Raw genomic sequence first — 19,908 nt, forward strand, 5'->3', positions numbered from 1 at the left:
CCTGGGGTTCCTCATGCCTGGCATCACTCTTGCCTGGCACCACTTGTGCCTGGGGTCCCTCGTGCCTGGCTACCTGTCCTTGCTTCCACCCCCTATAGGATTTCTTTTTGTGCCCAAGTTGATCCAGGAGCTCCTTGTTCATCCATGCGGGCCTCCTGGTGTTCCTACCTGACTTTCTCTCTGTTGGGATGCACCGCTCCTGAGCTTGGAGGAGGTGATCCTTGAATATTATCCAGCTTTCTTGGGCCCCTCTTCCCTCCAGGGCCTCATCCCATTGTACTCTAGCAAGGAGATCCCTGAAGAGGCCGAAGTCTGCTCTCCTGAAATCCAGGGCAGTGAGCCTGCTGTGCACCCTCCTTGCTTCTCTAAGTATCTTGAATTCCACCATTTCATGGTCACTGCAGCCAAGGCTGTCCTTGAGTGTCGCGTTCCCTACCAGCCCTTCTTTGTTGGTGAGAACAAGGTCCAGCAAAGCACCTCTCCTCGTTGGTTCCTCTACCACTTGGAGAAGGAAGTTCTCATCCATGCATTCCAGGAACATCCTGGCTGCCTCTGCCCTGCTGTGTTGTCCTTCCAACAGATATCAGGGCTGGTTGAAGTCCCCCATGAGGACCAGGGCTCGTGAGTGTGAGGCAGCTCCTATCTGTCTGTAGAGGGCCTCATCCACCCGGTCCTCCTGGTCAGCTGGCCTGTAGCAGACCCCTACTACTACGTCCCCTGTCCCTGCTCTCCCTTTAATCCTGACCCATAAGCTCTCAGTGGGACCTCATCCGTCCCCAGGTGCAGCTCCGTGCCCTCCAGCTGGTCCTTGCCATAGAGGGCAACCCCTCCTCCTCTTCTCCCCTGCCTGTCCTTCCTAACGAGCCTGTACCCTTCTGTTCTGGCACTCCGGTCACAGGAGTCATCCCACCACGTCTCCGTGATGCCCATAAGGTCACACCCCAACAGCTGCCCACACACTTCTGACTCCTCTTGCTTGTTCCCCACGCTGCGCGTTGGCACAAAGGCATTTCAGTTGGGCCCAGATGGACCTGACTTCCTGGCTGGAGCGGCTGGATTTCCCTCCTTCTGTTCTTCAGGTGCTTCCAGCACATCTTTATCCACCTTGATGTTCCCACCCGCCGCTTCGAATCCAGTCTGAAGCCCTGCCAATGCGCCCTGCCAGCTGTTGTGCCCAGACCCTTGTTCTCCTCTGAGAAAGACAAGTCCCATCTGGTGCCAGCAAGCCTGGTGCCATGTGGGCCATCCCGTTATCAAAAAAGCCAAAATTGTGGTGATGACACCAGCCACGGAGCCACTTATTAATTGACTGACTGCACACCTGGCATCGCTTGTGCCCGGCGCATGATCTCGCTGGCATCCAGCATCGCTCGTGAGTACCCAGCAACACTCGTGCCCGGCATCCCTCGTGCCCGGTGCATGCGGTGTTGCTCGTGCCCATCCCCGCCTGCGTCACGTCATGTCTGCACGTGTCCCCTCGGCACCATGACACGGGAGCCCCTGTACGACACCGTGGCATCTTTATTGTTGGCACTGTGGTGGTGCTCGCCAGGGTGACAGTGCCCGCCAGGGTGACAGTGCCCCGGTACTGGGGTGATGGTGATGCAGCAAAGACCATCGGGGCCGGGAGGTCACTGTCCTGGGGGGTCCTCAGATGCTGCCTGGGGGTAACAGGGAACATGGGGGGTGGCACAAGGGGTGCCACCCCCCCTTGGGCACGGGGGGCAGGACAGGGGCTGCCCGCGCTGTTACCTCTGAGGTGGTTCTCTCCGGGGAGGGGAGTGTAACCTGCGGGAGGGAGCGGAGGGGTGAGGACGGGCCATGGCACCCCATGGTGTGCCCACCCCCCCCCCCCAGCCCACCATCCCTCCCCCACCGCTCACCCGGTGCCGGTGCCCTGGCACGGTACTGGTAGACGCCGACGGCAAAGATGCCAAGTCCCAACACCATCACCACGACGGCCGCCGCCACCTTCACCACCAACTCCGGGGACAAACCGGGACCTACCGGGACACGGTGGGGAGGGGTCAGCAGCACCCAAGCGGGTGTCCTCCCCCACGCCCCCTCCCCTCCCCATCTCACCCCAGTCCTCCAGGAGAGGCTGGTCCAGGCTGGCGTGTTGCACGGAGCACGTGAAGGTGTCGCCGGGCACCGGGGCCACCGTCAGCGTCACCCGTGTCCAGTAGGTCCAGTTGCCGGTGGGCACGGCGGCGATGGGGGGGTGGTCGCCGGGGCCCACCACGGCGCCGTTGTGCAGCCAGATGACGGTGACCTCGGCGGGGTAGAAGCCCCAGACGTGGCAGGTGAGGAGGACGGGTGCCCGGGCACTGCCCGTCTTGGAGGGGACGATGCGGACTTGGGGTGGCGCTGGGGGCGGGGGGGACACGCGACGGTCAGTGCTTTGTGCAACGGCCCCGTGCAATGCCCCCCCTCGTGCGACGCGCTCTGGCACACCCCCGTGCAAAGCCCGGTGCGGTATCGCTGTGCCACGGGCAGTGCTCATTGCGATGCTCTGTGCCACGGCGTCCCCGTGCAACATGCAATGCAATGCCCCGTGCAATGCTCCGTGCAACGTCCCCATGCAACGCCCCGTGCAGCATCCCCGTGCAATGCCCCGTGCAACGTCCCTGTGCAATGCCCCGTGCAATGCTCTGTGCCACGGCATCCTCATGCAACGTGCTCTGCAACACCCCCGTGCAATGCCCCATGCAATGTCCCCGTGCAACGTCCCTGTGCACCGTCCCCATGCAACGTACCCGTGCAACGTGCAATGCAATGCTCCATGCAACGTCCCTGTGCACTGTCCCTGTGCAACGTCCCCGTGCAACATCCCCATGCAACGTACCCGTGGAACATGCAAGGCAATACCCCGTGCAATGCTCCATGCAACGTCCCCGTGCAACGTCCCCACACAATGCACTCTGCAACGTCCCTGTGCAACGCCCCGTGCAATGTCTCCATGCAACGTGCGATGCAATGCCCCGTGCAACGCTCCACAGCCAGTGCTATTTAACATCTTTGTTGGCGACATGGACAGTGGGATCAGTGCACCCTCAGCAAGTTTGCAGATGGCACCAAGTTGTGTGGTGTTGTGGACATGCTGGAGGGAAGGGATGCCATCCAGAGGGACCTTGACAGGCTGGAGAGGTGGGCCTGTGAGAACCTCATGGAGTTCAACAAGGCCAAGTGCAAGGTCCTGCACGTGGGTCGGGGCAATCCCAAGCACCTGTACAGGCTGGGTGGAGAATGGATGGAGAGCAGCCCTGAGGAGAAGGACTTGGGAGTGCTGGTGGGTGAGAAGCTCACCATGAGCCGGCACCGTGCGCTGGCAGCCCAGAGAGCCACCCGTGCCCTGGGCTGCACCCAGAGCAGCGTGGGCAGCAGGGCGAGGGGGGGATTCTGCCCCTCTGCTCTGCTCTGTGAGACCCCCCTGCAGTGCTGCGTTCAGCTCTGGGGTCCCCAACACAAGAAGGACATGGAGCTGCTGGAGCGGGGCCAGAGGAGGCCACAGAGATGATCCGAGGGCTGGAGCACCTCTGCTCTGGAGACAGGCTGAGAGAGTTGGGGCTGTTCAGGCTGGAGAGGAGAAGGCTCCGGGGAGCCCTTCCAGCGCCTCCCAGTGCCCGACGGGGCTACAGGAAAGCTGGAGAGGGGCTTTGGGCACGGGCGTGGGGTGACGGGACACGGGGCGATGGCTTTGAACTGGGAGAGGGGAGATTTCCGTGGGATCTGAGGGAGAAATTCTTCCCTCTGAGGGTGCTGAGGCACTGGCACAGGGTGCCCAGAGAAGCTGTGGCTGCCCCATCCCTGGCAGTGTGCCAGGCCAGGCTGGATGGGGCTTTGGGCAAACTGGTGTAGTGGGGGGTGTCCCTGCCCATGGCAGGGGGTTGACACTGGATGGTCTGTGAGGTCCCTTCCAACCCAAACCGTTCCGTGATTCTATGCAACATCCCTGTGCAATGTACCACGCTGTCCCCGTGCAACATGCAATGCAATGCCCCGTGCAATGCCCTGTGCAATGCCCTCTGCAACATCCCCGTGCAACACGCCACGTCCCCGCGCAAAGCCCCCTTGCACAATCCCCCCCACGTGCCACCCCCGTGCCAACACGCCGCGGGGCTCACTCCGCCGCAGCGCCGTGGAGGCCCAGAACCGGCTGACCAGCTCCGGGCACAGCTGGCGCCGGGTCTCGGCGCGCCGCAGCCAAGCGGTGTCGTTGTTGAGGCGGGTGGCGAAGCGGGTGGCGGTGGAGTGCAGCAGCCCCCAGTCGCACGGGGCGAAGCGCCGGGCATCGGGGTCGTAGCAAACCAGCGGGTTCTTGTTGAAGACGAAGGCGAAGGTGAAATCCAGCGCGGAGCCGTTGGGTGCCAGCGCGCAGGAGCTGCCCACGTGCACCACGAAGGCGCCTGAGAGGGGACGCGGGGGTCAGTGGTATCTTCAGAGGGGTCTCTGTCTGTGTCTGTCTGTCCCCATCCCTCCATCCATGTCCATCCCTCCATCCGTCTCCATCCCTCCATCCATGTCCATCTCCATCCATCTCCATCCCTCCATCCCTCCATCCATCTCCATCCCTCCTCCATGTCTCCATCCATCTCCATCCCTCCATCTATCTCCATCCCTCCATCTATCTCCATCTATCTCCATCTCCATCCATCTCCATCCCTCCATTTATCTCCATCTCTGTCCATCTCCATCCATCTCCATCCCTCCATCCATCTCCATCTCCAAACACCTCCATCCCTCCACCCATCTCCCCATCCCTCCATCCATGCCCATCTCTCCACCCATCTCCATCTCCCCACCCCTCCGTCCATCCCCATCCATCTCTCTCCACCCTCATCCACCCTCTTGCCCCTCCCCCTGCCCTCACCATGTCGTGTCCCCCCCCCCACTTGCCCCAACTCAGGTCAAACCCCAACCGCCCCCCCAAGTGTCTCGGGGTCCCTGGTCAGCCATGAGGTGACCGCCCCCTCCCCCACAGGGTCACCCAGCACCCTTGGGACAGAGACAGAGACCCCCCTCTCCACCCATCTTCAGGAGCAGAGCCCCCCCAAACCCACCCCTGGGGTCCCAAAGGGCTGAGACCCCCAAGATTGTCCCTGGGGCCCTGCAATACTGATCCCCCCCCCCAAACCATCACCAGATTCCTATGGGGCACCCCCCAACCCACCCCCGGGGTTTCATAGGGCTGAGACACCCCCCCCCCCAACCATCCCCAAAGTCCTGCAGGGCTGAGCCCCCCATACTGTCCTCAGGGTCCTGTGGAGCTGAGCCCCCACTCCTAAAACCATCCTGGGGTCCCACAGGGCTGAGCCCCCCTAGACTGTCCTCAGGGTCCTGTGGAGCTGAGCCCCCCACCCCAAAAAAACACCCGTGGGGTCCCACAGGGCTGAGGCCACCCCCAAACCATCCCTGGGGTCCCACAGTGCTGAGCCCCCCCAAACTGTCCCCAAGGTCCTACTGGGCTGACCCCCCACACACCCCATCCCTGGGGTCCCATAGAGCTGATCAACCCCCCCGACTGTCCCCAAGGTCCCACAGGGCTGAGCCCCCCAAACTGTCCTCAGGGTCCCGTGGAGTTGAGCCCCCCCCACCCCAAAAAAAAAACACCCCTGGGGTCCCAAAGGGCTCAGAATCCCCCAAACTGTCCCCAAGGTCTCACCGAGCTGAGCCCCCCCCAAAACCATCCTGGGGTCCCACAAAGCTGAGCCCCCCCCAGACTGTCCCGTGGGGTCCTGTGGAGCTGAGCCCCCCCCCAAACCATCTCTGGGGTCCCGTGGGGCTGAGTCCCCCCAAACTGTCCCCAAAGTCCTGCAGAGCTGAGCCCCCCCAGACTGTCCCCAGGGTCCCGTAGGGGTGAGCCCCCCCTAAAATAAACACCCCTGGGGTCCCACGGGGCTGAGCCCCCCCAGACTGTCCCGTGGGGTCCCGTGGAGCTGAATCCCCCCCCCGCCCCTAAAAACCATCCCTGGGGTCCGTGGGGCTGAGCCCCCCCCAAACTGTCCCTAAAGTCCCGCAGGGCTGAGCCCCCCCCGACTGTCCTCAGGGTCCCGTGGAGCTGAGCCCCCCCCAAAAAACCTGTCCCCCGAGTCCCGAAGGGCTGAGCCCCCCCAGTCACCCCTGGGGGCCCGCAGAGCCGAGCCCCCCCCAAACTCCCATGGGACCGAGTCCCCCCAACCCACCCCCGGGGTCCCACATGCCAAACCCCCCCATCACCCCCAGGGTCCCCCCCCCCCATCACCCCCGCGGTCCTCCCCCTCCCCCCCCCGCGCGCCCACCTGCCCCCCGGACCCCCAGGGCCAGGCCCAGCAGCACCAGCATGGCGGGGGTGTCCAGCCGCTCTCTGTGTCCCCCCCCCGCCCCGCCACCCCCCTGCACCCCGCCACCCCCCCCCCCCCGCCCCGCGAAGTGCCGGGGGGCGGGGCCACGGGGCACCCAATCGGAGCCGGCGCCGGCACCGACGTCACCGGTTGCCGGAGCCGGAGGCTCGAGCGGGCGCCCGGGACGGGACATTGAGCCGGGGGGGCACTCCGGGCTGCCCCCCCCAGTTGGGGGGGTGTCACCGCTCCTGGGGACCCCGATGTGACCCGCCCCCCCCTTTAAACCGGGCGGGGGACCCCGGGCTGGGCGCGCCGTCGGGGTCCCCGTGTGACCCCCCCCCTCGGGATCCCCGTGTGTGTCCCCCCCCCCCGGGCTGGCTGCATCCCCGGGGTGCCCGTGTGACCCCCCCCTCGGGATCCCCGTGTGTGTCCCCCCCCGGGCTGGCTGCACCCCCAGGGTGCCCGTGCGATCCCCCCCCCGGGGGCTCCGTGTGACACCCCCCCCCCCAGGGTCCCCGTGTTTTCCCCTCCCGGACTGGCCGCACCTCCGGGGTCGCCGTACACCCCCCGCAACACGGCTCTTAGCCCCTCCTCCCTCCCAGTATCCCTTCCGCCTTTAAGCTGGGAGCACTGGGAGACACCCCCCACCCCCCACGGACGAAACCACTGGGGGACGGGGACTAAAAATAGGTTTATTTGGGGGTGGGGGCAGAAGGGTCTCACCTTCCCCCTCCCAATATCCCCTCTGCTTTTAAACTGGGAGCACTGGGAGACCCCCCTTCGCCCCCCCGGATGAAGGCACTCGTCCACAAACGGGCTGGGGGGGGGGGGGGCGGGGCTGAGAGGGGTCCCCGCCCCGACCGGGGGGGCTCACGGGGGTGCCGGCACCCCGAGCCCCACCTGTGCGGGGGGGAAATGTCCGGGGGGGCGGGGGGGGGGGGCGGGAGCTCAGAGCCTGGTCACCTCGTGGGTGCACGAGGGACCGGGACGGGGACCAGGAGCGGGAGCAGGATTGAGCCCAAATCCGGGACTGGGAGCGGGATTGAGCCCAAATCCGGGACTGGGAGCGGGATTGAGCCCAAATCCGGGAGCGGGATTGAGCCCAAATCCGGGACTGGGAGCGGGATTGAGCCCAAATCCAGGAGCGGGAGCGGGATTGAGCCCAAATCCGGGACTGGGAGCGGGATTGAGCCCAAATCCGGGACTGGGAGCAGGATTGAGCCCAAATCCGGGACTGGGAGCGGGATTGAGCCCAAATCCGGGAGTGGGAGCAGAACCAGGAACAGGATTGACGCCGAAACCACGACTGAGACCAGGACCAGGACCAGGATTGGGACCAGATCCAGGACCAAGACCAAGACCAGGATTGAGACCAGATCTGGAACCAGGACCAGGACCAGGACCAGGACCAGGACTGGGACCAGATCCAGGACCACAACCAGGACCAGGACCAGGACCAGGACCTGACAGACATAAGAAGACAAACCAGGGTCACCCCTAATCCAGCTGGGCACCGCATCCCCCCAGTGTGCCCCCACACGCGTCCCTCACCCGCTGCCCGCCAGAAGTAGCTGAAGGTGCCAGCAGCGAAGACCACCAGCCCCAGTGCCATCAGCGCCGCGGCCACCGCCACCTTCACCGTCAGCCCCGGTGACAAACCGGGCCCTGCGGGGACACAACGGTGGCACCGACCCACCGAAGGACCCCGGGCATGTGCCCACCCAAACCCCCACCCTCACCCCAGTTCTTGCGGAGGGGTCGGTCCAAGCTGGCGTGTTGCACGGAGCACGTGAAGGTGTCACCGGCCTCGGCGGTGACCGTCAGGGTCACCCGCGTCTGGTAGGTCCAGTCGCCGTTGGGCAGGAGGTTGGCGGCGGCGGCGGTGCCCGCGGTCACCGCGTGGCCGTTGCGGAGCCAGAGGACGGTGATGTCGGGGGGGTAGAAGCCCCAGACGTGGCACGTGAGCAGGACGGAGTTGGGGACGTTGGAGAGGGGGACGGGCACGATGCGGGCTTGGGGCGGCGCTGGGATGGCGGGGGGCACGGTCAGGGACGGGCACCGGCATCGCCTCACCCCGCGCGGCGCTCGGTGCGGCGGCGGGTGTGACGGCCCGTGCGATGTCCCCGTGCAATGTCCCCGTGCAACGTAGCTGTGCATTGCCCCCGTGCAACATCCCCGTGCATTGCCCTCGTGCAGCGTCCCCGTGCATGTGCCCACACAACATCCCCGTGCAACATCCCGTGCAACTCCCCGTGCAATGTAGCTGTGCATTGCCCCCGTGCATTGTCCCCGTGCAATGTCCCCGTGCAACATCCCCGAGCAAAATCCCATTCAACATCCCATTCAACTCCCCGTGCAACATCCTGTTCACCTCCTTGTGCAATGTCCCTGTGCAACGTCCCCGTGAGATGTCCCCGTGCAATGTAGCTGTGCATTGTCCCCGTGCAGTGTCCCCGTGCAGTGTCCCCATGCATGTCCCCATGCAATGTCCCTGTGCAAAGTCCTCGTGCAACATCCCCATGCAATGTCCCCATGCAACATCCCCGTGCGATGTCCCCGTGAAACGTAGCTGTGCATTGCCCCCATGCATTGCCCCCATGCAGTGTCCCCGTGCAGTGTCCCCATGAAACGTCCCTGTGCAACATCCCTGTGCCCTCCTCGTGCATTTTCCCCATGCATCACCCTGTGCAACATCCCCGTGCAACATCCCATTCAACGTCCCGTGCAACATCCCCAAGGAAAATCTCATTCACCTCCCTGTGCAATGTCCCCGTGCAATACCCCATCCAATGTCCCTGTGCAAATCCCCGTGCGACGCCCCGTGCTCTCCTCGTGTGATTCCCCTCGCATCACCCCATGCAACGTCCCCATGCAACACCCCGTGCAACATCCCATTCAACTCTCCGTGCAATGTCCCCGTGCAATGCCCTGCTTGATGCCCTGTGCAATGTCCTCGTGCAGCATCCCCATACATTCCCCATCCAACACCCCGTGCAACATCCCCGTGCAACGCCCCGTGCAACGTCCCCATGCAGCGTCCCCGTGCAACTTCCCATTTAAGGCTCCTGTGCAACATCACCGTGCAACATCCCCATACCTTCCCCACCCAACACCCCGTGCAACATCTGGTGCAATGCCCCGTGCAACGTCCCCATGCAACGTCCCCGTGCAATGTCCCCGTGCAAAGTCCCTGTGCAGCATCCCGTTGAAATCCCTGTGCAACGTCCCGATGCAACATCCCCATCCAACGCACCGTGCACTGTCCCCGTGCAACATCCCCATGCAACGTCCCCGTGCAACATCCCTGTGCAACATCCCCACCCAACACCCTGTGCAACACCTCGTGCAACATCCCGTGCAACATCCCCACATATTCCCCGTGCAACACCCCGTGCAACATCCCCGTGCAACATCCCCACATATTCCCCATGCAACACCCCGTGCAACATCCCCGTGCAACATCCCCACATATTCCCCATGCAACACCCCGTGCAACATCCCCGTGCAACATCCCCACATATTCCCCATGCAACACCCCGTGCAACATCCCCGTGCAACATCCCCACATATTCCCCGTGCAACACCCCGTGCAACACCCCGTGCAACGTCCCCGTGCAACATCCCCACGTATTCCCCGTGCAACACCTCGTGCAATGCCCCATGCACCACCCCGTGCACCATGCCCACCCACCACCCCACCGACACCCCCACGCCACCCCCGTGCCAACACGCCGCGGGGCTCACTCCGCCGCAGCGCCGTGGAGGCCCAGAACCGGCTGACCAGCTCCGGGCACAGCTGGCGCCGGGTCTCGGCGCGCCGCAGCCAAGCGGTGTCGTTGTTGAGGCCGGCGGCGAGGAGGGTGGCAAGGGGGTGCAGCAGCCCCCAGTCGCACGGGGCGAAGCGCCGGGCATCGGGGTCGTAGCAAACCAGCGGGTTCTTGTTGAAGACGAAGGCGAAGGTGAAATCCAGCGCGGAGCCGTTGGGTGCCAGCGCGCAGGAGCTGCCCACGTGCACCACGAAGGCGCCTGCGGTGGGGGGTGGGCACAAGGGGGTGGGTGATGCCCCCCAAGGATGGGCACCCCCCCACCCTGCGAAGGTGAAACCCAGCGCGGAGCAGTTGGGTGCCAGCGCGCAGGAGCTGCCCACATGCACCACGAAGGCGCCTGCAGTGGGGGTGGGCACACAGGGGTGGGTGATGCCCCCCAAGGACGGGCACCCCCCACCCTGCGAAGGTGAAACCCAGCGCGGAGCAGTTGGCACCAGCGCGCAGGAGCTGCCCACGTGCACCACGAAGGCGCCTGCGGTGGGGGGTGGGCACACGGGGGTGGGTGATGCCCCCAAGGACGGGCACCCCCCCACCCTGCGCGGCTCCCCCCCCCCGCCCTCCCCGTGTCCTACCTGCCCCCCCCCAGCTCAGTGCCAGCGCCGCCAGCACCCACATGGGCAGCGGTGGGTGGCAGCGAGTCGGATCCGGTTGGTCCCGGAGGGGCTTTGGCTGCGGTGGCACCGGTGGTGGCCAATTCCCTCCTCTTCTTCCTCCTCCTCCTCCTCCTCCTTCTCAGGGTTTGGCCCCAGGGATTTGGCCCTGGCACCCCACGTCACCGGTGATGGGCGGCACGCGGCTTGGCACCAACGGACTGTGCCCGGGGCTGGGCTTGGCACCACGGGAATCCCCTTCCTGGTGGGGAAACTGAGGCACGAGTCAGAGGAATGGCACTTTGTGGGGGGAAGACCCAGCTGAACCTCATATCAGCCAGCAGAGAAGCCACCACCAGGCCCCATCCCGCCCTTCCCGGTGGGGAAACTGAGGCACGGCTGTCAGGAATGTCTCTGTGAGGGGGGGACCCAGCTGAACCCCTATATCAGACAGCAGAGAAGCCACCACCAGGCCCCATCCCACCCTTTGGTAATGGGGAAACTGAGGCACGGCTGGCTGAGATGGGTCTTTCAGGGGTGCGATCCAGCTGAACCCCCATATCAGACAGTGGAGAAACCACTACTGGGCCCCATCCCGCCCTTTCCCAGTGGGGAAACTGAGGCACAGCTCTTGGGAACGGCTCTTTGGGGGGTGTGATCCAGCTGAACCCCGTATGAGACAGTGGAGAAGCCACTGCTGCAGCCACCTTCCCTGTTTTCCCAGTGGGGAAACTGAGGCACAGCTCTTGGGAATGGTGCTTTGGCAGATGTGATCCAGCCCAACCCCTGTATCAGACAGCAGAGAAGCCACCACCAGGCCCCGTCCCACCCTTTCCAGTGAGGAAACTGAGGCACGGCTGTCGGGAATGGCTCTGTGAGGGGGGGACCCAGCTGAACCCCATATCAGACAGCAGAGAAGCCACCACCGGGCCTCATCCTGCCCTTTCCCAGTGGGGAAACTGAGGCACGGCTGACTGGGATGGCTCTTTGGGGGGTATGATCCAGCTGAACCCTATATTAGACAGTGGAGAAGCCACCACCAGGCCCCATCCTGCCCTTTGGCAATGGGGAAACTGAGGCACGGCTCTCGGGAATGGCTTTGTGAGGGGGGAAGACCCAGCTGAACCCCATATCAGCCAGCGGAGAAGCCACCACCAGGCCCCATCCTGCCCTTCCTGGTGGGGAAACTGAGGCACAGCTGTCAGGAATTGCTCTTTGGGGGGTGCGATCCAGCTGAACCCCATATCAGCCAGTGGAGAAGCCACCACTGCAGCCAACTCCCACCACTTCTCAGTGGGGAAACTGAGGCACGGCTCTCAGGAATGGCGCTTTGGCAGATATGACCCAGCTGAATCCCATATCAGCCAGCAGAGAAGCCACCACCAGGCCCCATCCCGCCCTTTCCGGTGGGGAAACTGAGGCACGGCTGTCTGAGATGGGTCTTTCAGGGGTGCGATCCAGCTGAACCCCTATATCAGACAGTGGAGAAACCACTACTGGGCCCCATCCCGCCCTTTCCCAGTGGGGAAACTGAGGCACAGCTCTTGGGAACGGCTCTTTGGGGGGTGTGATCCAGCTGAACCCCGTATGAGACCATGGAGAAGCCACTGCTGCAGCCACCTCCCACCACTTCTCAGCGGGGAAACTGAGGCACGGCTCTCAGGAATGGTGCTTTGGCAGATGTGATCCGGCCCAACCCCATATCAGCCAGCGGAGAAGCCACCACTGGGCCCCATCCCACCCTTTCCGGTGGGGAAACTGAGGCACAGCTGTCGGGAATGGCTCTCTGTTGGGGGAGACCCAGCTGAACCCCATATCAGCCAGCGGAGAAGCCACCACTGGGCCCCATCCTGCCCTTTGGTAATGGGGAAACTGAGGCACGGTTCTTGGGAATGGAGTTCTCTGAGGGGGTGCGATCCAGCTGAACCCCTATATCGGCCAGCAGAGAGGCCACCACCGGGCCCCATCCCACCCTTCCCAGTGGGGAAACTGAGGCACGGCTGTCCGGGACGGCTCTTTACGGGGGCACACGCCGCAGCTGAACCCCGATATCAGCCGGCGGAGAAGCCACCGCGGGGCGGGGGACAGACGAGGACACGGGGTGCGGCCACAAACGAGGGGTTTAATCGCTGGGGGGGGGAGGGGGGGGGTGCTTACCCCGCCCCCCCCCTCCCCCCCCACACCCCCCCCGCCGCCATCTCCGCTCCTGCACCGAGCTGTGCCAGCCGCTGTGCCAGCCTCTGTGCCAGCCCGCGCTCAACCTGGTGGGGGGGGACACAAAAAAGGGGATTTGGTGCCAACCCTCTCCTCACCCCCCCCCACACCCCCCTCCCCCCCCCATTTCCACCCCGGGCCATACCGTGGGCATCGCGCCGCGCCAGCAGCATCATGGCAGCGCCCAGCAGCGCCAGGAGGATGCCCAGCGCCATGGCGGCGCCGCACAGCGCCGTCTCCAGCTCCTCGGTGGCCACGGGGCTTTGGGGCACTGCAGGGGGGGGGACATAAAGGTTGGGGGGGGGTGGCACCGGCAGTGCCCCCGGTGCCCCCCGCGGGCATCCCGGCGCTCACCCCAGTAGGCGACGATGGAGGAGTTGTCGCCTTCGCGGGTGACGACGCAGGCGTAGACGGTGCCAGCGGCGGGCGTCACGGCCAGGTAGGAGAAGCGGGTGAAGGCCAAGTCCTCGGTGGGGGTGTAGTGGGTGTGGGTGACCCCCTCGGTGACGGGCACCCCGTCCAGCTGCCAACCGATCTCCAGCGCCGGCGGGAAGATGTTGGCCACCATGCACACCAGGGTGTTGGGTTCGCCCAACGCCGCCGGGCGCGCCGGGAAGACGTCGGCCACCGGGATGCCTGGGGTGGGCAAGGGGGGGTGGGCAAGGGGGGTGAGGTCTGGCATCGGGGGGGAAGGGACCTCCACCAGCAGGTGGGGGTTCCGACCACACCGGGCTGCTGGTGGCCATGGCCAACTTGACCTTGATGGGCGCCAGGGTTGGGGCATCTCCGACCCCCCCGGTGCCAGCGGCCGCACTCAACGTCCAGAATTTTTTCCCCAAAAATCTCCACCCCCAAATCTGCCCTTTTGCTGCCCCGGCCCGGCCCCACCGCAATTCCGGCCTCGGGAGGGCGGAGGGGCCACCACGGTGGCCACCTGGAGCTTCTCGGCGCCGGCCGCCCCACCCCGGCTCTCCCAGTGCCGGAGACACGTTCCCGCCGTCGGAGCGGCCCCGGGGCCCCCCCGACCCGCCCAGCAGCTCCACGTGCTGCTGCTCCGGCCTCCACCCACCCCCACCCGGCGTGGGGCCACCTCCGCAGCGCTGAGGGTGCCCCCGACCCCACCAGCGATGGGGCGCTGGTCCCAGTACGGACCCGTGAGGGCCACCACCCCTCACTGGTCTCCATCCAGACGTCAAGCCATTGACCATGACTCCCTGGGTGCCACCACCAATTCCTGATCCACCTCATGGTCCATCCATCAGCTCCATCCCATGGATAGAGGAAAACATCAAAGTGGTGATGGTGGCACAGGTCATTGATGGAGATCTAGACCTGTTCTGGTCCCAGTACAGACCCCTGAGGGCCACCACCCCTCACTGGTCTCCATCTGGACATGGACTCGTTGACCACAACTCTACAGATACCATCACCCACCCACCTCCTGATCCACCTCACGGTCCAGCCATCAACTCCATCCAATGGATTTAGAAAGACATCAAAGCAACAACAGTGATACATGTCATTGATGAAGATCTAGAACCATTCTGGTCCCAGTATGGACCCTTGAGGGCCACCACTCCTCACTGGTCTCCATCCAGATGTTGAGCCATTGACCACGACTCCCTAGGTACCACCACCCACTCGACTCCAGATCCACTCAACACTCCATCCATCAACTCCATCCAATGGATAGAGGAGAACATCAAAGTGACAATGGTGGCACGTGTCTTTGATGAAGGTCTAGACATGTTCTGGGCCCAGTATGGACCCTGAGGGCCACCACCCCTCACTGGTGTCCATCTGGACATGGACCTGTTGACCACAACTCCCTGGATGCCACCACCCACACAATTCCTGATCCATGTAACAGTCAACTCCATCCAATGGATAGAGGAGAACATCAAAGTGATGATAGTGCCACGTGTCTTTCATGAAGATCTAGAACCATTCTGGTCCCAGTATGGACCCCTGAGGGCCACCACCTCTCACTGGTCTCCATCCAGATGTCGAGCCATTGATCACAACTGCCTGGATGCCACCACCCACCCAACTCCTGACCCACTCAACACTCCATCCATCAACTCCATCCGATGGATAGAGGAGAAGGTCAAAGCGATGATGGTGTCACATGTCATTGATGAAGATCTAGAACCATTCTGGTCCCAGTACGGACCCCTGAGGGCCACCACCCCTCACTGGTCTCCATCCAGACATGGAGCCGTTGACCACAACTCTCTGGATACCACCACTGACCTGACTCCGGATCCACTCAACACTCCATCAACTCCATCTGATGGATAGAGGAGATCAAAGCAATGATGGTGTTTCATGTCATCGATGAAGACCTAGACCTGTTCTGGTCCCAGTCTGGACCCGAGGGTCACCACCTCTCACTGGTCTCCATCCAGATGTCGAGCCGTTGACCACGACTCCCTGGATGCCACCACCCACCCATCTCCTGATCCATCTTATGGTCCATCCATCAACTCCATCCAATGGACAGAGGAGAACATCAAAGTGATGATGGTGCCACGTGTCTTTCCTGAAGATCTAGAACCATTCTGGTCCCAGTATGGACCCCTGAGGGCCACCACCCCTCATTGGTCTCCATCCAGATGTCGAGCCATTGACCATGACTCCCTGGATGCCACCACCCACCCAACTCCTGATCCATCTTATGGTCTGTCCATCAACTCCATCCAATGGACAGAGGAGAACATCAAAGTGATGATGGTGCCACGTGTCTTTCCTGAAGATCTAGAACCATTCTGGTCCCAGTATGGACCCCTGAGGGCCACCACCCCTCATTGGTCTCCATCCAGATGTCGAGCCGTTGACCACGACTCCCTGGATGCCACCACCCACCCAACTCCTGATCCATCTTATGGTCTGTCCATCAACTCCATCTGATGGATAGAGGAGAACGTCAAAGCGATGATGATGCCACATGTCATTGATGAAGATCTAGAACCATTCTGGTCCCAGTACAGACCCCTGGGAGCCACCACCCCTCACTGGTCTCCATCCAGACATCAAGCCACGTCCCTGGGACCACCTACCCTTGGACTCGGGCAGCACGCCGGTGGCCAGGGCGGTGAGGGCGCGGCGCAGGTCCTGGCAGAAGGTGGCATCGTGCAGGATCTCTGCGGGGGGCTCCAGCGCCGGGGGCCAGGCGGGCAGGCCGGGCAGGCGGGGTGCCCAGCGCGAGCCGGGGAAGTCGAACCAGAAGAGCTGGTCGGCGTCGAAGGCGAGTGCCAGCCCCAGCGAGGGCATGGCCGGCTGGCAGAACAGCACCTCGGCCAGGGAGTGCGCCGCCTCTGCGGGGGGGTCAGGGGGGGTCAGGGGGGGGCGGGGGGGGGTGGGGGGTGGGGGGGTCAGGGTGGGGGGGGTGGGTGGGGGTCAGGGGGGCAGGTGGAGGTGCGGGTGAGGGTCAGGGTGAGGGTCAGGGTGGGAGGAGTGGGACTGGGGGGTGTGGGGGGTGAGGGTGGGGGTGCAAGAGGGGTTGCAGGTAGGGGTGAGGGTGGGGGTGAGGATGGGGGTCGGGGGGGGGTCGGGGGGGTCAGGGTGGGGGGTGTGGGTGGGGGTCGGGGTGAGGGTCAGGGTGGGAGGAGTGGGGCTGGGGGGCGGGGGGGGTGTGGGGGGGTCAGGGTGGGGGGATGGGGGGGGCGGGGGGGGTGTGGGTGGGGGTCGGGGTGAGGGTCAGGGTGGGAGGAGTGGGGCTGGGGGGTCAGGGGGGTGTGGGGGGGTCAGGGTGAGGGTGCAGGAGGGGGTGCAGGTGGGGGGTCAGGGTGAAGGTCGGGGGGTGAGGGTGGGGGGTGGGGGGTCGGGGGGGGGGTGGGGGTCGGGGGGGCAGGTGGAGGTGCGGGTGAGGGTCAGGGTGAGGGTCAGGGTGGGAGGAGTGGGGCTGGGGGGTTGGGGTGGTGAGGGTGGGGGTGCAAGAAGGGGTGCAGGTAGGGGTGAGGGTGGGGGTGAGGGTGGGGGTGAGGGTGGGGGTCGGGGGGGGTCAGGGTGGGGGGGTGGTAGGGTGGGGGGTGTGTAGGGGGTGTGGGTGGGGGTCGGGGTGAGGGTCAGGGTGGGAGGAGTGGGGCTGGGGGGTCAGGGGGGTGTGGGGGGGTCAGGGTGGGGGGGCAGGGGGGGTGTGGGTGGGGGTGTGGGGGGGGTCAGGGTGGGGGGGTGGGGGGATGGGGGGTGGGGGGGGTGGGTGGGGGTTGGGGTGAGGATCAGGGTGGGAGGAGTGGGGCTGGGGGGCAAGGAGGTGTGGAGGGGTCAGGGTGGGGGTGTAGGAGGGGGTGCAGGTGGGGGGTCAGGGTGAAGGTCGGGGGGTGAGGGTGGGGGTCGGTGGGGGGTCAGGGTGGAGGGTAAGGGTGGAGGTCAGGGGGGTGGGGGGGGTGAGGGTGGGGGTCAGGGTGGGAGAAGTGGGGCTGGGGGGTGTGGGGGGGTCAGGGTGGGGGTGCAAGAGGGGGTGCAGGTAGGGGTCAGGGTGGGGGTGAGGGTGGGGGTTGGGGGAGATCAGGGTGGGGGGGTCAGGGTGGGGGTGCAGGTGGGGTCAGGGGGGTCAGGGTGGGGGGGTCAGGGTGGGGGTGCAGGTGGGGTCGGGGGAGCAGAGTGAGGTGGGTTGAGGGTGGGGGTGAGAGGGGAGTCGGGGGGGTCAGGGGGGTGGGGGGTGCAGGTGGGGGTGAGGGTGGGGGGTCAGGGCGGGGGGGGTGAGTGGGGGTCAGTGAGGGGTCAGGGTGGTGGTGAGGGTGGGGGTGTGAGCAGGTGGGGGCGAGGGTGGGGGTCGCAGGGGTCAGGAGGGGTCAGGGTGGGGGGTGGTGTGGGTGGGGGTGAGGGTGGGGGTCAGATGGGGGTGTGGGCGGGGGGGTGCGGGTGGGGGCACACGCTCTGCACGGCCCCGCTCACCGTGCACGGCCACACGCGCTCTGCCTGCACGCTCGTTGCTCGTGCACAGCCCCTTGCACTAGTGCACAGCCCCCCCCTTGCACCCCTACTCCACGCACGCCCCCTTGCACTAGTGCACCCCTCTCCTGCTCACCCTCACACCCCTTGCACTAGTGCACAGCCCCCCTTGCACCCCCATGCACACTCGCTGTGCACTAGTGCACACCTCCCTGCTCACACTCACACCCCGGCACTAGTGCATACGTGACCACGTGCACAGCCCCTTGCACAAGTGCACAACCCCTCCTTGCACTAGTGCACCCCCCCGCTCACACTCATGCCCTGTGCACAAGTGCACAGCCTTCCTTGCACCCCCACCCCAGGCTCACCCCCCTTGCACTAGTGCACACAGTACACCCTGCACAGCCCCTTGTACTGGTGAACAGCCCTTTGCACAAGTGCACCGTGCCCTGCACACTCACAGCCCTGCACTAGTGCACACACGACCACACGCACAGCCCCTTGCACAAGCACACAACCCCCCTCCTGCTCACACACCCCTTGCACAAGTGTTCACCCCCCTGCTGCTCACACATCCCTTGCACAAGTGCACATTCCCCTGCTCACACTCACACCCCTTGCACAAGTGCACACTCCCCTGCTCACACTCACACCCCTTGCACAAGTGTTCACCCTCCTGCTGCTCACACTCCTCTTGCACAAGTACTCACCCCCCTGCTGCTCACACATCCCTTGCACAAGTGCTCAGCCCCCTGCTCACACTCACACCCCTTGCACAAGTGTTCACTCCCCTGCTGTTCACACGCCCCTTGCACTAGTGTGCACATGACCATGCGCACAGCCCCTTGCACAAGCACACACACCCCTCTGCTGCTCACATACCCCTTGCACAAGTGCACACCCCCCTGCTCACACTCACATCCTTTGCACAAGTGTTCACACCCCTGCTCACACTCACACCCCTTGCACAAGTGCACACCCCCTGCTCACACACCCCTTGCACAAGTGCTCACCCCCTGCTGCTCACACACCCGTTGCACAAGTACTCACCCCCTGCTCACACTCACACCCCTTGCACAAGTGTTCACCCCCCTGCTGCTCACACACCCCTTGCACAAGTACTCACCCCCCTGCTGCTCACACTCACACCCCTTGCACAAGTGTTCACCACCCTGCTGTTCACACTCACACTCCTTGCACAAGTGTTCACCCCCCTGCTCACACTCACACCCCTTGCACAAGTCTTCACCCCCCTGCTCACACTCACACCCCTTGCACAAGTGCACACACCCCTGCTGCTCACACTCACACCCCTTGCACAAGTGTTTACCGCCCTGCTGCTCACATGCCCCTTGCACTAGTGTGCACACGACCACGTGCACAGCCCCTTGCACAAGCACACAACCCCCCCTGCTGCTCACATATCCCTTGCACAAGTACTCACCCCCTGCTCACACTCACCCCCCTTGCACTAGTGCGCACACGCCCACGCGCACAGCCCCTTGCACAAGCGCACCCCCCCCGCTCCCGCACCCCTTGCACTAGTGCCCAGCCCCCACCACCCCCCCTTGCACTAGTGCCCCCCCCCCCCCCGTGACCTCCTACCGTCGGTGCCCGCCGGGGCCGCGCTCGCCCCGAGCAGCGCGACCACCAGCACCCAGCCGGCACCCCCAGCGCCCATCCCGGCCCCCCCGGGTGCTGCCGGCTGCCGGGACCGCGGCGGGGGGGGCGGGGGGGGGCGGTGGGGCGGGGGCGGGAGGTTGGGGTGGTTTGGCCAATGGCCGCGCCCCGCGGCGCCGCGTCACCGGTTGCCGGGCAGGAGCACGGTGCCCGGTGCCCGGGTGCGGTGACAGCGCGGGTGCGGGCGCGAGGCAGGGTGCCCCCCCCACACCCCCACCCCCCCGCCGCAGGGATGGGACCCCCCCCAACCCCCACCCCCCCCCCGCCGCGGGGATGGGACCCCCCCCAACCCCCCCCCCTCCCCGGGGCGGTGAATAACGCGGCTCCCGGTGGGTTCGGGACCCCCCTGGGGGGAGGAGGGGGGCCGCGGGGGGGGAG

General features: G+C 64.9%; 3 protein-coding genes across 3 annotated transcripts; all 3 read right to left on the reverse strand.

Moving 5' to 3' along the window:
- Positions 1-1,503: 1,503 nt before the first annotated feature.
- Positions 1,504-6,329, reverse strand: LOC147525950 (HLA class II histocompatibility antigen, DM beta chain-like). The gene is made up of 6 exons (XM_086630727.1): positions 6,279-6,329; positions 4,125-4,406; positions 2,083-2,367; positions 1,884-2,003; positions 1,753-1,788; positions 1,504-1,661 (listed from the first exon to the last, which is right to left on the reverse strand). The coding sequence occupies exons 1-6, from the start codon at positions 6,319-6,321 to the stop codon at positions 1,651-1,653; spliced, it is 777 nt and encodes a 258-aa protein (XP_086486853.1). The 5' UTR covers positions 6,322-6,329; the 3' UTR covers positions 1,504-1,650.
- An 861-nt stretch (positions 6,330-7,190) lies between these two features.
- On the reverse strand, positions 7,191-10,762 carry LOC147525951 (HLA class II histocompatibility antigen, DM beta chain-like). Its single transcript, XM_086630718.1, has 7 exons — positions 10,720-10,762; positions 10,545-10,619; positions 10,065-10,346; positions 8,060-8,344; positions 7,861-7,985; positions 7,640-7,783; positions 7,191-7,220 (listed from the first exon to the last, which is right to left on the reverse strand). Exons 1-7 carry the CDS (start codon positions 10,760-10,762, stop codon positions 7,191-7,193), a joined length of 984 nt encoding a protein of 327 aa, XP_086486844.1.
- A 157-nt stretch (positions 10,763-10,919) lies between these two features.
- Positions 10,920-19,531, reverse strand: LOC147525952 (class II histocompatibility antigen, M alpha chain-like). The gene is made up of 5 exons (XM_086630705.1): positions 19,456-19,531; positions 16,011-16,268; positions 13,306-13,587; positions 13,097-13,222; positions 10,920-11,011 (listed from the first exon to the last, which is right to left on the reverse strand). Exons 1-5 carry the CDS (start codon positions 19,529-19,531, stop codon positions 10,920-10,922), a joined length of 834 nt encoding a protein of 277 aa, XP_086486831.1.
- Between the last annotated feature and the right edge of the window lie 377 nt (positions 19,532-19,908).

Source organism: Tauraco erythrolophus, unplaced genomic scaffold (assembly GCF_009769465.1).
Source record: "Tauraco erythrolophus isolate bTauEry1 unplaced genomic scaffold, bTauEry1.pri scaffold_47_arrow_ctg1, whole genome shotgun sequence".
In the NCBI taxonomy this organism is placed as follows: domain Eukaryota; kingdom Metazoa; phylum Chordata; class Aves; order Musophagiformes; family Musophagidae; genus Tauraco; species Tauraco erythrolophus.

What these genes read in the sequence shown, in the direction of transcription:
- LOC147525950 (XM_086630727.1), bottom strand. Translation starts at nt 6,321, where the DNA reads ATGCTGGTGCTGCTGGGCCTGGCCCTGGGGGTCCGGGGGGCAG. An exon ending in CCTGGGGGTCCGGGGGGCAG is followed by an intron (nt 4,407 to 6,278) that starts GTGGGCGCGCGG and finishes GTCCCCTCTCAG; the next exon opens with GCGCCTTCGTGGTGCACGTG. An exon ending in CTCCACGGCGCTGCGGCGGA is followed by an intron (nt 2,368 to 4,124) that starts GTGAGCCCCGCG and finishes CCCCGCCCCCAG; the next exon opens with CGCCACCCCAAGTCCGCATC.
- LOC147525951 (XM_086630718.1), bottom strand. Translation starts at nt 10,762, where the DNA reads ATGTGGGTGCTGGCGGCGCTGGCACTGAGCTGGGGGGGGGCAG. An exon ending in ACCCCTCCGCAAGAACTGGG is followed by an intron (nt 7,986 to 8,059) that starts GTGAGGGTGGGG and finishes GTGTCCCCGCAG; the next exon opens with GGCCCGGTTTGTCACCGGGG. An exon ending in GGGCAGCGGGTGAGGGACGC is followed by an intron (nt 7,784 to 7,860) that starts GTGTGGGGGCAC and finishes TATGTCTGTCAG; the next exon opens with GTCCTGGTCCTGGTCCTGGT.
- LOC147525952 (XM_086630705.1), bottom strand. Translation starts at nt 19,531, where the DNA reads ATGGGCGCTGGGGGTGCCGGCTGGGTGCTGGTGGTCGCGCTGCTCGGG. An exon ending in GGCCCCGGCGGGCACCGACG is followed by an intron (nt 16,269 to 19,455) that starts GTAGGAGGTCAC and finishes ACCCCCCCGCAG; the next exon opens with AGGCGGCGCACTCCCTGGCC. An exon ending in CGTGCTGCCCGAGTCCAAGG is followed by an intron (nt 13,588 to 16,010) that starts GTAGGTGGTCCC and finishes TGCCCACCCCAG; the next exon opens with GCATCCCGGTGGCCGACGTC.